Source organism: Falco punctatus (genome assembly GCF_963210335.1).
Source record: "Falco punctatus genome assembly, chromosome: 6".
Classification (NCBI taxonomy): Eukaryota; Metazoa; Chordata; class Aves; order Falconiformes; family Falconidae; genus Falco; species Falco punctatus.
The window spans coordinates 18925958-18939206 of record NC_137585.1 but is presented as its reverse complement, the minus strand read 5'-3'; the positions used below and the strand labels follow the sequence as shown (position 1 = coordinate 18939206).

Here is a 13249-nt window from a genome sequence, read left to right as displayed (position 1 = left end):
CAGGAAATGCTTGGAGGTGACTCAGTTTTTAGCTGATGTATGGGTTGTAGTTGTGTCCTCATCACACTGTCTGTTGCATCAGAGTAAAGTTAGACAGAAACTGTGTTGTGGCATGGTTTGGTTTGCTTGCTGAGTTGCATGGCATCAATAATTGCTTCATTCATAGGGTCCCCTTGGCTAGAACCCTACCTGGTATCAAACTGGGTCAAGCAAAGATTTAATTATCTATTTAACATGTATCCCTGTTAAAGCCAGTAGGAAAATTCTTGGCCTTGCTGAAATAGTTCTGCTGGTGACTTCAGTGAGGCCAGCAATAAAATGGCTTATAGCGCATAAAGGTAAGAATTACTTTAGGCAAGTTTCTACAAACATCTCAGTTTTTTTTTAAAAAAAAAATGCATACCACTACCTTTCTGCCTGCTCACAGTCTTGAACAAGATCAGTTAGCTGATGCTTTTTAAAAAATGCTCTATACTGCATGCTGCAATTATTATAATACATCCTAACATTATTTGAATACAGAGTAGTTAAAAATATTCTTATTTCCATTTAATGATTTTTCTTCCCCCCCCAACCTGTGTAGATACAGGAGGATATTTTTTTTTCTTTTGTAACCATAGTTAATGATACAAACGTAATGCAATACTATTGTGTCTTCCAGGCTTTGTACTCACACATTGTTTTCTTTGATTTTTCTTTGAAAGACAGATGCTGACAGTTCAAAAGCTATTTATGTAATTACTTTGATAGTAAACTGACTCGGGGGATAAATTTCACTGTCTGTATGGGTGTGCGTGAGTGTGCACATGAGCACCCCTGATTGATAACATTCCTAGCAGTTTGAGACATGTCAGAAGGATTGAGGAGAGCCTTGCCACGTCTCTGCCCCTTGCAAAATATGCTGGGTGCCGTGCGGATGTGAGCGGATCCGTAGGCTGGCTGCAGGCAAACATTCTCATTGCTTGTGCATTTGCAGCAAAAGCTTCAAATGCCTGTTAAGAAAATATTGGCTTTCCTAATTTCTCATTTACATTCTCATTCTGTCTAATAAATTATAATAAAGTATTTACTGTTTTGATTGCAAAATTGGTTTCTCTGCCTTTTTTTTTGCTTTGGTTCTGTTTTGGGTGGATATGCCAAGGTTTCTCCTGTTCGTTTTCTCACTTTAAGTGTGTCATTTGGTCATATTGGTGTCTTCATTCTAATGTTTATTAAAATGTTACTGTCACTGCCAGTCTGAGACTGTGAATCAGAACTAAGAATGTGTAATAGTTTATTTCACATTTGAGTAAATTTCTCTTACTACTTAAACACTATTATGGATAGTGTTGATCTGAGATGAAGTTTAGGTTTGACGATACAGAATGCCACTAATTTGAGTCTTCTTTTATTGCCATCTGCTGTGGGTGTTGCATCCACAAACATGGAGGTTTTTCTTTCCGAATCTCTTTTTGTGGTGGTAGAGAATAAGCTGACGCATCTGGAAAGCATCTTTTCTTGGGCCATTCACTATATCAACCCGTAGTGTATACTTTGATGCCTCTCTTCCCTGAGTTGTTTTGATAAGTTGTGAAATACCCGCATTTTGCCATTGCAGTACAGAGAGAACAGTATGAGCCATACATACATACAGCCATCTCCTGAAAGGCAGGCAGTCTGGTGGTTAAAAAGCTTTGTTAAAGATAAAATGTGCAATATCTATTTGTTGTGGATCTGACGGTAATTAGGAGTAATTTTTGAGGCAGCCATTGATGTGAGCCACTCTCCTTTTACTCCTCACTCAATACCTGTGTGAAGTGGTCTAGCTTGCTGTCAAGTTGTTCACTGCAATAATGGGCACTTGTTTTTTCTCCCAGCCGCGCTGCATAGCTGGAGTGAAAGCACTGCAACTGTACAGATAGTGTGTGTGGAGTACGGGCCAGCTCCAGAACTATTCCCAACTCTGTACTACTCGGAGGAGCTCTAAGTGAGTTTAATAATGAAGTGGCTGAAGGTAGCTGCTGGGGCTGGTGGCTTATCCTCACTGAGGTTTGCACTGCCTCCCAAGTCGTAGCAGCATTAGCCGCCACAACGATAGTTCATTAATTCCCAGGTAGCATAATTTAAGCAACTGTCTTTATCTGGTTGGTGCTGTAGTTAGTTAAAATACTGACACGTTTTGCTCTGTAAGCTGTAGAATTCTTAAAACGGAAAGCCCTTAGGTGCCAAGACACTTCACATGATGATAAAGGTTTAGATCTCATGAGGGTTAACAGAAAGAAAATAGTGACGATAGGACAGAAGTCCACCATCCTTGCCTACCTGCAGTCTACAGCATCTAGAAAGGGATACAAAAATGGCAACTGGTGCTCTATCTCTGCAGTGTGGTTTAATATACCAGAAAAATTTCCTGTTACTAAATGTACTTACGTAGTGACCAAGCTGTTGCCCTCAGCTCACCATTAAATAAATAACATCAGGCATCATTTGGCCTTCATTTGTTATGCAAACTAAGTAATTTATGAATCAACTGTGAAATGGCCAGTTTGTTGGCCATTTTCATGAAAGATATTATAGAAAAGGTGTGCTAGGTAGTAAGGGTAACATGGAAAAACCCAAACAAACTGAATGCAAACACTTTATGATCAAGACAGTCTGGTTCAAGTACTTCTTTTAATTTTGACACTTTTATAAGCCACCAGTTTTCTGCAAGAAAATTCAAACCAATCTGTCGTTCGTCATCAGTGGGGCTTATATAGGTCTGTGGGTAAGGCAAGGGGAAATCTAGCACCAAGCTCACCGACTCCCAGCAGACCCACACATCTGGTCTCTCTTGCCTCTGGTTTTGTGCAGGTCACTTGAGAGTGTGGCTGCCTGAGTACTTATTTTGCAAGGAATGATACCATAAAGACTTGAAATTATAATTAAGTGTTATTGAAGTTATTAGAAGGACGTGCTAAACACATGAAAATAAAGTACCTACTAAGCCATGTTTTCCGGAAAGTATTCTCCAACAAGAGATTTTCTTTAGCACTTGACTGATAAATTCTCCCTTTTGGTTTATTAGCAAACTGAAATTGCTCGAGAAACACAAAGCGAGGAGGCTGCCTTTTGTCATACTACTTCCCTTCCATTTTTAGAAGCTGAAGGAATTATGCATTGTACTTGTAAAGTTAGTACATAAAGCCCGTCACTTCAGGCACCTCAGAATTTCTTTAAATACTGAGCAACAGTGAAGAGACAGAGTTTGGTGGATTTGCCCACAGCTGCATGGCTGCAGCGTGCCTGCAGCTCCGGCGTCTGCACCAGCACCTCAGTACCCTGAGCACTTGCTCTTAGTTCATCCAGTCTTTCCTCTCACTCCTGCAACTCAAATAAAGCTGCTGTTTTCCCGGGGAAGAAGTTTTTTTGGCTTCTCTCTAGGTAAATCAGATTAAAGAAGGTCCTGTAGGTGGATGGCCCTGCAGTTGTGCAGGTGTTCCACGTCGTGCTCGGGGTGGCAGCGCGTGGAGCCTCCTGCTCCCTCTCGGGAAGCACAGCCTGAGCTTTGCAGCGCAGGGCTGGCTATCAACATTGCTTTTTCTGCCGCTGTCGGTAACTAACTCTGTGACCCCTCTGTCAGTTTACACATATGGAAACATTTTTCCACCTTTCAAAGGTGTGGTGGGGATTAATTTAACTTTACAAAGTGCTTTTTGATTCCCAACTGAAAGCTACTGTAGGAGCTCAAAATACACTGATGAACCAGTACTGGCTGAGATCTTTGATCTGTGTGAGTGTATTTGTCGAACAGTTTATTTGACAGTGATTTCTTTTTGCTTACCCTAACTTTAGGAATAAGCCAATCCTGTGTTTTCCTGCTTTCTCTAGGTCCTTCTCCCTCCCTCTCTTGTGCACACTCACCCCTCAGTAAAAGTTTGGAATAAAATATCTGCTGAGTGAATAAATAAAATATGTAGTTTTCAGATGTTTTAGTGTTCCCAGCGTGTTATACTGCCAGTGTCAGGATACTGATAGTCTTCATTAGACGAGCATTACAGTAAACCGACACACTAGCCACGGACAGGATGAGGAAGGGACTGCCTTCTAGAATAATTCTGCTGTGCCACTTGGAAACACTGCACCCTTTTTCCGAGGGAAAAACAAATGAAGGATGGAAAAGTGGCAATAGAAATTTCTGATTAATTATCTGGCCAGGTGGCAAATGCATTACTTGTAACAGTTCTCTGTCTCCAATGTTTGAAATAAAAATCCCAAGTTAAAAGTGTTTTCTTCAGCACTGTTAGTATTTTAGCACTGGCTTCCATACTTTTCACAGTTTTTAGCAGAACAGGTTTAAAGTCCTATGGTTCCTGTTTCAGTGTGTTTCTCAAGTTTCCAGCTTGTACCACAGGTTTTTTGGAGGCTATATCTGAGAATATTCTGCTGTAGTTCTTTGTTATGTGATGAGAATATTTTCACATAAATCTCAAGCATCTTAATATGAAGTTAATCAAGTTACATTTCCTTTATAGGAAAATGTTGATTCTTTGTGTTTTACCACTTGTATATGGCTGCCTGCAAATGTATTTAAGGACCTGCACTTGGCTCACATAGCAAATGGGAGGTTGCTTGGGAACACAAGGTTGAAATTAAGAGAATGTAAATTAAAGTAACTATCAAGCAAAGAGCCCTAACAGTGACACCTCCAAGGCTGTGGTACAGTCTTCCAAAGAAAGCAGTGGATGATTCACTATTTCAGACATTTCAATCCCATCTAGAAAGCTGTAGTAAATATATTGTAGGGAACATTCCTGCACTGGCAGGGGGGTAGACTAAATGAGCTATTACCAGTAGCTCTTTTCCATGTCTGACTGATAGTTGGCTAGGAACATGTTTAGTATAGTCGCCAATTTCTCTTCTTTTTTTTTTCCTCACTTGGAGAGCACTGGTGACATTGGCAGAAGAGCGCTTCCTGTGTTTGAGAAAGGTTTGTGTGGCAGGGTTGTCCCAAAAGCAGGCTATTTTCAGAGGAGGCATAGACACTGATAGCCTTTATCCTTTTCTGAAACTTTTTTAGAAAGGGTTTCATAGGATCTGACTCATGCAAGAGGGTGTGGTGGTATTGGAGATATCTGTGAATTAGCTGCAACACATATTTTCTGGTCTTTTAAATTCAAAGTCAAATGATCCTGGATATACTAATAGTGCCATTTTTTGTTTGAGAGTATGATTCATAGTTTTTCATTTTTCCTGGATTTTTTCCTTCCCTTATAACCCATGTCCTTCTGGGTAGAATGAGAATTTTTACAGAGTGATTATGACAGCGAGGTAGTCAGTTCGTCTGTCTGTGTCTGCCGAACTCTCCTGTTCTCCCTTACAAATGAGAGAGATGGTGGGTTACGCTTAACTCAGTTTGTCTGATATGCTTAGGCAATACTTTTTCCGTTAAAAATACTCATCAGTGTCAGCAACAGCAATAGTAGTTATTGACAATTTAAATACTATATAATTTCATCCTAATCAGGGCAGCTGTAGATGACATAACAGGTAGCGTGCTGACAGCTGGTGTGCGCTGTGCTGCTAACAGCGAGAAGGCTGGGTGTGGGGAGCTGGAGAGGTATCCAGCACCCGGGAGACTTCCCTGCTTCCACTTGATTATAGAGGGACGTTAATACACACCTGACAATTTCTGTAGGTGTCAAAGCATTGACATGTCTTTGTCAGAAGTTTTTGACAAAAATGTAATTGTCTTTCAAAACTGGAAGTGTTGGGTTTGATCCCCACAAAATATAAACAGTGTTTAAAATTTGAAACTGTTTCAAAACAGGCAGCATCCCCCCCCCCCCCCCCCCCCCCCTTAATCTGATAAGAAGGCAACGGAAAATAGATGAAAGGGCAAGGAAACATTGAAGGAGAACACCGGATCAAAGCATGTGTACAGAATTATCCTCCATGGCTCATTTTGCTATAGAGGGACAGGTCTTAATGCGCAGTGTATTGCAATATGCTGCAGCTCTTTGGTTCTGCTAAAACTTTGCTTACAGTGAAGCTGCAAAATAAAAAACCTGGCTAGCTCTAAATTTCCTCTTTTCTCTTTACTATTCTTTTTTCACCATATGATGCCCAGGGACTCCAGAAAGCCTAGCTGAGAAAGAAAGGCAGCTCATGGGTATGATCAATCAGCTGACCAGTTTGCGAGAACAGCTGCTAGCAGCTCATGATGAACAGAAGAAACTGGCTGCATCACAGATCGAGAAACAACGCCAACAAATGGAGCTGGCTAAGCAGCAACAAGAACAGGTGAGTGATTATTATAGTGGCTTTCAGCTTAAATAATTTTCTAGGAGGACTTTCCAGTAGTTTAGCTTTTAGGGTTGATACTCTGAAGTTTGTTCTCCACCCACATTTTTTTTCCATTTGTTTTTTTAGGTGAAGATGTTTGAACAAAAGCATATTGGAAGAATACTTTAATTTGCCATATATAAAGGGACGCTCTTTGTCTTATAAAGATACACTTTCCGTTTTGGAGGTATTCTCTTCCAATAGCGTTTGTTGTTGTGGGTTTTTTAAAATAAGTGTAAATAAGCATGCAAATTCAGTCCTCCTGAATAATCTTCCAATGCTGCTTGAATTCAGTGGTGCCGAACAGGTATAAAAGGAACAAAATGCAGCACTTGGTTTGTAATGTGAGAAATGAAAAGATTGGTTTTGCCAACTGTGGAAAAAAGTGAGGGAGAAGAATATAAAGTCAGTGAACAAGTGTGACTTTTTTTCTTCTGCACTTGAGAGGCTTGATTGTCAGCTCTTGCAAATATACCTTCCACTGGAAAGGCAAACATATTTTCACATGTGAACAGTTCCATTGTGCATACATGGCCACATGACATTTTATGCAAGAAAATAACTTTTCTAACAGATTTGTACCATGCAGGTCTTAATAGAAATGAATGTCCATTTTTTGTACCTGAACATGAGCAGAGAATACTTGGACATCTGGTTTAAAATTTTGTCAGGAGTACATACTGATCTGCCTGACCATTTATTTCAGCTTGTAATGAAATGTGATTATATTACAGATTTGCAGCTATGTGAATTTTATGAAGCTTGTGGAATTCTTTGGATGCTGCCATAGTTGTCATACTTCAATGTTTGTATTGTACCAAGCAAGTCTTTAGATTCTAAGCTACTGCTGACAAGTTCAGACCCTGGGGTTTTTAGCCTTGGTTTTCTCTAGTTTTGATTATTTAAAACCCTTATCTTAAATACTATCTGTTTTGGCCTCACACCTGAAATCCCACATAGGGACAACAGGAGAAGTGACTTATCTATTAAACTAGAGAATTTGTATCCCCCATTGTTTACATGGGTAAGTTAGATGAAGGTGTGAAGGTGGAATTGGCAGGATTCTTCCACAAGGCAATATCCTGCAGGAGCTATTTCCCTTGCCCTAAATTTTAAAGTCGGTACTGCTAAAGGATGGCTGAATGATCTGAAAGTGACAAAGAAAATTGAGAGAATGGGAAACAGCAGTAAGAAATCCTGCAAGATTATTATTAAGATAACTAGGATTTCTTTTAATTTAAGAAACTGTGTATAATTCTGCATTATGTAGAAATAAAACAACTAAACTTTCAAAAAAATGTATTGATAAAAATTATTTTGGTTGCTGAAAGAATCAGCTCTAGAAAGAAAACACTTTTTTAATCTTTTAGATACGGTGTTAACTATAAGTGAGTGTTTCTTATGCTGATTATTTAATAATAGAGGAAAATACCTAAGGGGAAGAATGCACAAAATTCCTCCCAGTAAGTATGTGTAAGTTCCCATCTGACCCTGAGATGTGTACACATACCACAGGGAAAGAGCAATACTCCTTCTAATGTTTGTACTGCGGTGCTAGCTATTCATGAAAGCAGAGCTTTTGTGATGACTCAAGTGAGTTTTTCAAGTTTGCTTTTTAAGTTTGAGCTATATAATGGCTTATCTCCATCAGTTCTCTGAGAAGTCTAATTTGGTTCCATTACTGTCTGCTTTTTCCTTCACTGTGTATAAAATGTGTCGACAGTAAGGTTCCCAATCATGTAGTCAATGGAGAGGGAAAATGGAAGTCCTTATGGAAAGCGCACATGACTTTAAGACGAGACTTACAACAACTCCATCCACTTCTATAATCACTTCCCGTGTTGAGCTGCATAGCCTCGCACTGCTCCCGTAGTTCCTTCAGCTGACAGACATATTGAAGAGTCAGTCATTTTCCCAAACCCGGTTCCAGCCTTTTGGTGTCTGTTTCTGCATCAAGGAAATAACACACACTAATACCTTCCTCCTGGGTGTCAGGTTTCCTTTTTTTTGGAATAGGTGGTGCCAAACATGAAAAGAATATTACTGTCCATCCTACTTTTTTACCTTTCCTGCCTTCTCCTACTATTTTCCAGTTTCTCTGCCAGTATTATTCTTCCTCCAGCAAGTTGGAGCTCACTTTTGGGGGATTTTAGCAGTGCCATTTCAAGCAGTGAGAGAGGAGATTTTTGCATCAATGCTTCTCTTGATACCTAGCACAACATTTTTCCATAAGATTCCCTTTCGCACTAGTATTAGCTGTGAATTGCTCCTGAACATGAGCCTCCTGCTTCAGCAGCAGTGTGGGCTGTTGCTGTACCTGCTCCTGAAGGTTTCTTAGCTTAATAGAACAGTTTAAAGAAGCAAGCAGGATGGAAGTTTCCTACGTACTGACCCCAGGAATGGTGATACATAATCCTCATGTTTTTTCTCTGCAATTTCTTTACAGATTGCAAGACAACAGCAGCAGCTCCTGCAACAGCAACACAAAATTAACCTTCTTCAGCAACAGATCCAGGTCAGAGACTGTGTCTCCACCCATGCCCATTATCTCTCTTTCCTTCTTTCTGTTTCCCCATGCTTTCCCTCAGCCATTATTGTTATAGTTTCTTTAAGAATCTCTACAGATGGCTTATATCTTATTTATGGAAACACATGAGGTTGTTACCTGACATGAAGCAAAACAGGTCAGTTTCTGAAAGGCTGTGTATGATTAAAGCAGCTCCTATAGGATCACAAAGCAGGTGTGAGAGGAGCTGATCATGTAAGCAAGGGTTTGCAGGATCAAATTGTCTTTCAGCTGTAGATCAGGAGTGGCAAAAGTGTTGCCAGAAAAAGCTGGATTGGAATGGATCTCCTACAACTCTGTTTTAGAGGCTTTGCAGAAGTGAATCTTCAGTGATCAGTAATCAAGGGTACCTCCCTCCCTCTGCCCCAGGTGTTGAAAGTCCAGAAATTTTCAACACTTTGGGTGAAGTATTGTCTGAGTGAGAAACTGTTCAAAAAGATGGTTAGATACAGACGAACAACTATAAGTCCTAGGTATGTACAAGTTTACTCCTAGTAGTAGAAAAAAGTTGTTAACCCAGCATAACCAGTAAACTTTATTTAACCTCTTTTTTCCTTAAAGTATTCAGAAGTTTGTTTCTTCCATGTGTATATGCGCATGTCCCTGTTTTGGGATTAATGCAAATCAGTTTGCCCATGAAAGTTTTCACAGACTACCAAAGGAGGGCTTTGACATATTCACAAATATCTAGAATCATGGTAAAATCTCTGGCTGTTTAAGTATGTAATTATGTATAGAGCATTCCCTTCGCTGTGGAAGTGGATGCTGTGTTCTGTTTGTTTAATAACAACAGGATTTTCCTTCCAAAGGTTCTCTTTAATGTTTCAGAATGAGTTGCCTAAAATTATGGGCCATTATCTGTAACTCGTCTAAGAAATTCCAGCAAAATCAGAGGAGTTGTATGGCTTCACGCTAGAAGAAGAACTGGCTTTATCATTTCAGAGGGTATTCTGTCAGTATCAGGACTTGTGTAACTATGAAAAACTTCTGGGAAAGGTCCACCGCTCTGTTATAAAGCAGCTTCTATACAAGATGTGCTTTGCTGAAAATACTTTTGAGATTGACAAGGCCTGGCTTGGCCTTGACCTCTGGGGTTTTTTTTCTTCTTTCAGTCTGTGTGTGGGAGGGATTTTTCTTTATTGCTGTATCTTTATTAAGACTTTAAAAGAAAAACAATAGTAGAACCTCTACAATAGCAAGGAAAGTATTTACATTTTTAGCATTTAGCTATGGCAGTGAGAGAGGAAGTTATTTTATAAGCAGTGAATAAAAATAAATTGAAGTAACATAATTTGACCCCAACCCTTTTAAGTTTTAAGGCCGTGTAGATAAGAATGAAGTATGTCATTTTTAGGGTAGTGGAGAACACTGATTATTGATAATGAGATATAGAGCCTTTCATCTTGTGATCCCTGGTCCAAGTTTGACCTAAGTCAGTAGTAAATGAAAGTCAGCTAGCTACCATCTGATACAAGCTGCAAGCCTAAGAAATGATTTGGAGGTCTGTCTCAAGGGATTTCAGATGAAATATTGACCCTGTTGAGGTCAGAATTTCACCTCCAAGGTCCACTTCACACAAAACCCATCAGATTTGGGGCACCCTCCTTTTGGATGGTCACATGATAAAGGTCAAGAATTGAACGGGCAGAGAGACAATGTTGTCCTCATTCCCACAGAGATGATCTGTTTGTAGTGAAATTTTGATTATACTGCCTGCCTCTTGACAGTTTTGTGGTTTGCATGGTCCTGAAGTCTCACGAACCATGGTTGCAGTCCAATTACTGTGAAGTCACTGATTAGAAAAAAACATTTTAAAATAAAAGAAATCCTTATTGACAATGAATACAAAGCAAAACATTTCTTCTCAATCGCGTGCTTAGTTGACTGTTAGGGAGAAGAAACAATTCCTCAAGAAATTTTCCTTTGTATGTAAATTAAGACAATGAAGTCACCCTAACATGGCCATGTTTAAAACGGTTTGTGAGTTTACAATCAGGTTATAGTAGGTGGAACAAAACTGTGATATGAATGTAGCTGTGAGTTCAGCTTTTCTGACCTTACCCTAATTAATCTAACAGGCTTCTGTCACATTGGCCTGGAGTTTTTAAATAGCATTAGATTTATTGACAGGGAAATATTCCTACAAAGTCTGGATAACTGTTTGACTTATGTGCAATTGAATGATTAGGCTGCAGTTATGAATACAACCTATTTATGACAAAGGATTCGTTTTACTTGAGCCAATTTTTTCTAAGCTTGTAAGAGTTGCCATAATTCCAGATAAATTATTACACAGAAAAAAGCTATTGAAATATTGTATTGAAAACATAATACCCTAAGGTTAAAAAAAAAGCACAACCTGACTGACCCCATGATTTATGACTCCTTTCTCTAAGTGCGCTAACTTGGAAACAGTTCCCTCTCTCCTTAGCCCGGCACACAATCACCGATCCACACATAAACAGGGAGAGACTGCAACGTGTCTCTCCTCCTGAGAGGGCTGCAAATGCCGAGTGTAACTATAGCTCAAGTAAACTCGCCACTTCTGTGATGCTGAAGGAAAATGCATTAGCTACTTGAGCTTAGAAAAATGTACCTGGCAAGTGAGTCTCTAGTTGACAGTATGTCTTTTTCAAGTCCGTCTCTTCCAGATTAACTGGGAGGAGGTGTCACTAGGGCAGAAGACAAACAGCTTGTCTTCATATATAGAGTTAGTAAAGAGGTAATGCTAAACTGGAGAGAAGTTGCAGATTAGATTAAATTTAAGAATCTGTGTGACCTCAGTATGCTAAAATGTAATCTAGATAGGATTTTGTGTTTTGGCAAATGTTTATGATAATTTTTTTTTCTGCTTTTCAGGATGTTCTAAACCTAATTTGTGAAGAGGTTTAAGTTTCACTGAGTAATTAATAAACCTCCCCCGTCTTATTTTATGCCACTTTGGAATGCGTCCTCCCATGCACACTGCTTTCTGTTCTATTTAATCTTTGTGTGTAATTGTATTGAGAAGGTTTTTGCTTGAACAGTTTCTGCCTGCTGAATGTTTGGGGTCTTCTTCCATGCACACCTCAGACTTGTTGTTTTACCAGAAATGAAACTGGAATGCATGTTCTGTCAACTCTTGTGCATCAGCAGCCCTGAAGATCTCAGGTTGTGTTTCAGAACAGCTCTGTAGTGATCCGCACCTGTAGAACAGGCTGAGGAAAGAACATGGAGACACCAAGTACGGCTCAGCAAGTTCTTCAACTAAATGTAGTATTGTCCTTCAGGGTCTCAGGGGAGCTCTCGTGGTGACCTTCTCATCTTACTTTGTGAGGCCACAATCTACTTCCTGGTGTCCTTGCTCTAGAACATGGCAAAGTCTGGGGCTCTGTAGCTGTCACATCAGGTGGACAGAGAGGGAAAGAAACTTGAAGGCTAGGTGCGCCTTTTTCATGATGCTAAACTAGTCCCCAGGACAGACAGCAAGTGTGCATGGTGTTCTGCCTAGAGGTGTGTCTCTGAGGTGCAAAGTTTTGTGGGGTGGTGCAGTTTACACCTACTCGCTCAGAGGAAAGTCTAGCCCAGGTTGATGATTGAATCGTTTGCTTTGAAGCTCAGTGACAAATGTCACTTTAATGGAACTATATTTAAAACGAAATATGGCTGTTAAAATTCATAAAGCAATTCATATTCAGTAGGGCACTTAATAAAATAGGTCAACCTTGCAGCCTAAATTGTGATAAAACTGATGCTGCTATTCTCACAATTTTGTAGAAAGCCTGACAACGTTTTATGTTTTTCCCTCAAGCCCCAGCTCTTGGAGTCATGTGATGACAAAAATGCCAGCTTTCATTTCTTCAAAATGTAAACTTCCAGCTCTCATATTTCCAGGCAAAATCTGAAACCACAAGCACTACAAGTTCCAAAATTAGAAGGCAAACAAAACGGAGGCCAAATGTTTTTAAACTGTTCTGATTTTTAGTCAAAAATTTTTTTGGAGAGCCCAGCTCAAGATCTTGGAACACTTCAGGTTGCCAATAAATGTAAAACTAAGATCTCAAAGCAGCAAGAAGCAACAGCGCTGCTTTATGATGTCTCTAACATTTGGGCCACAGTTTTGTTTGACTTTTAAGTTTAATACTGCCAGTACTTGGTTACTAATTTGTTTTCATTTCTGAGTGACTTAGCCCAAGAACTTAGTGCTAGCTGAAACTTGAAAGCAATTCCTGCTAGACAGCAACCATTTGATGACTTTGTGTTTTAACAGAGGATTTTCTTTTTCCTTCAGAGCTAGAGGCTTGTCAGCAGATGTTCTAACAGGACACCTTTTCTGCTGGAAAATATGGACCTCTGAAGAACAGGAGGATCCTGACTAAATTCTGATGCAAAGCTAGAAAG

The 13249-nt window shown here is 39.6% G+C and overlaps 1 protein-coding gene across 15 annotated transcripts in view; it reads left to right on the top strand.

Moving 5' to 3' along the window:
- The window catches only part of SOX5 (SRY-box transcription factor 5), a 652081-nt gene that overhangs the window by 494461 nt on the left and 144371 nt on the right, over positions 1-13249 (top strand). For all 15 annotated transcript variants that reach the window (XM_080392183.1, XM_080392185.1, XM_080392184.1 and 12 more), the window contains 2 exons: positions 6089-6261; positions 8750-8818. In XM_080392183.1, coding sequence (XP_080248309.1) covers positions 6089-6261; positions 8750-8818 — 242 coding nt within the window. The remainder of the gene's footprint in view (positions 1-6088; positions 6262-8749; positions 8819-13249) is intronic.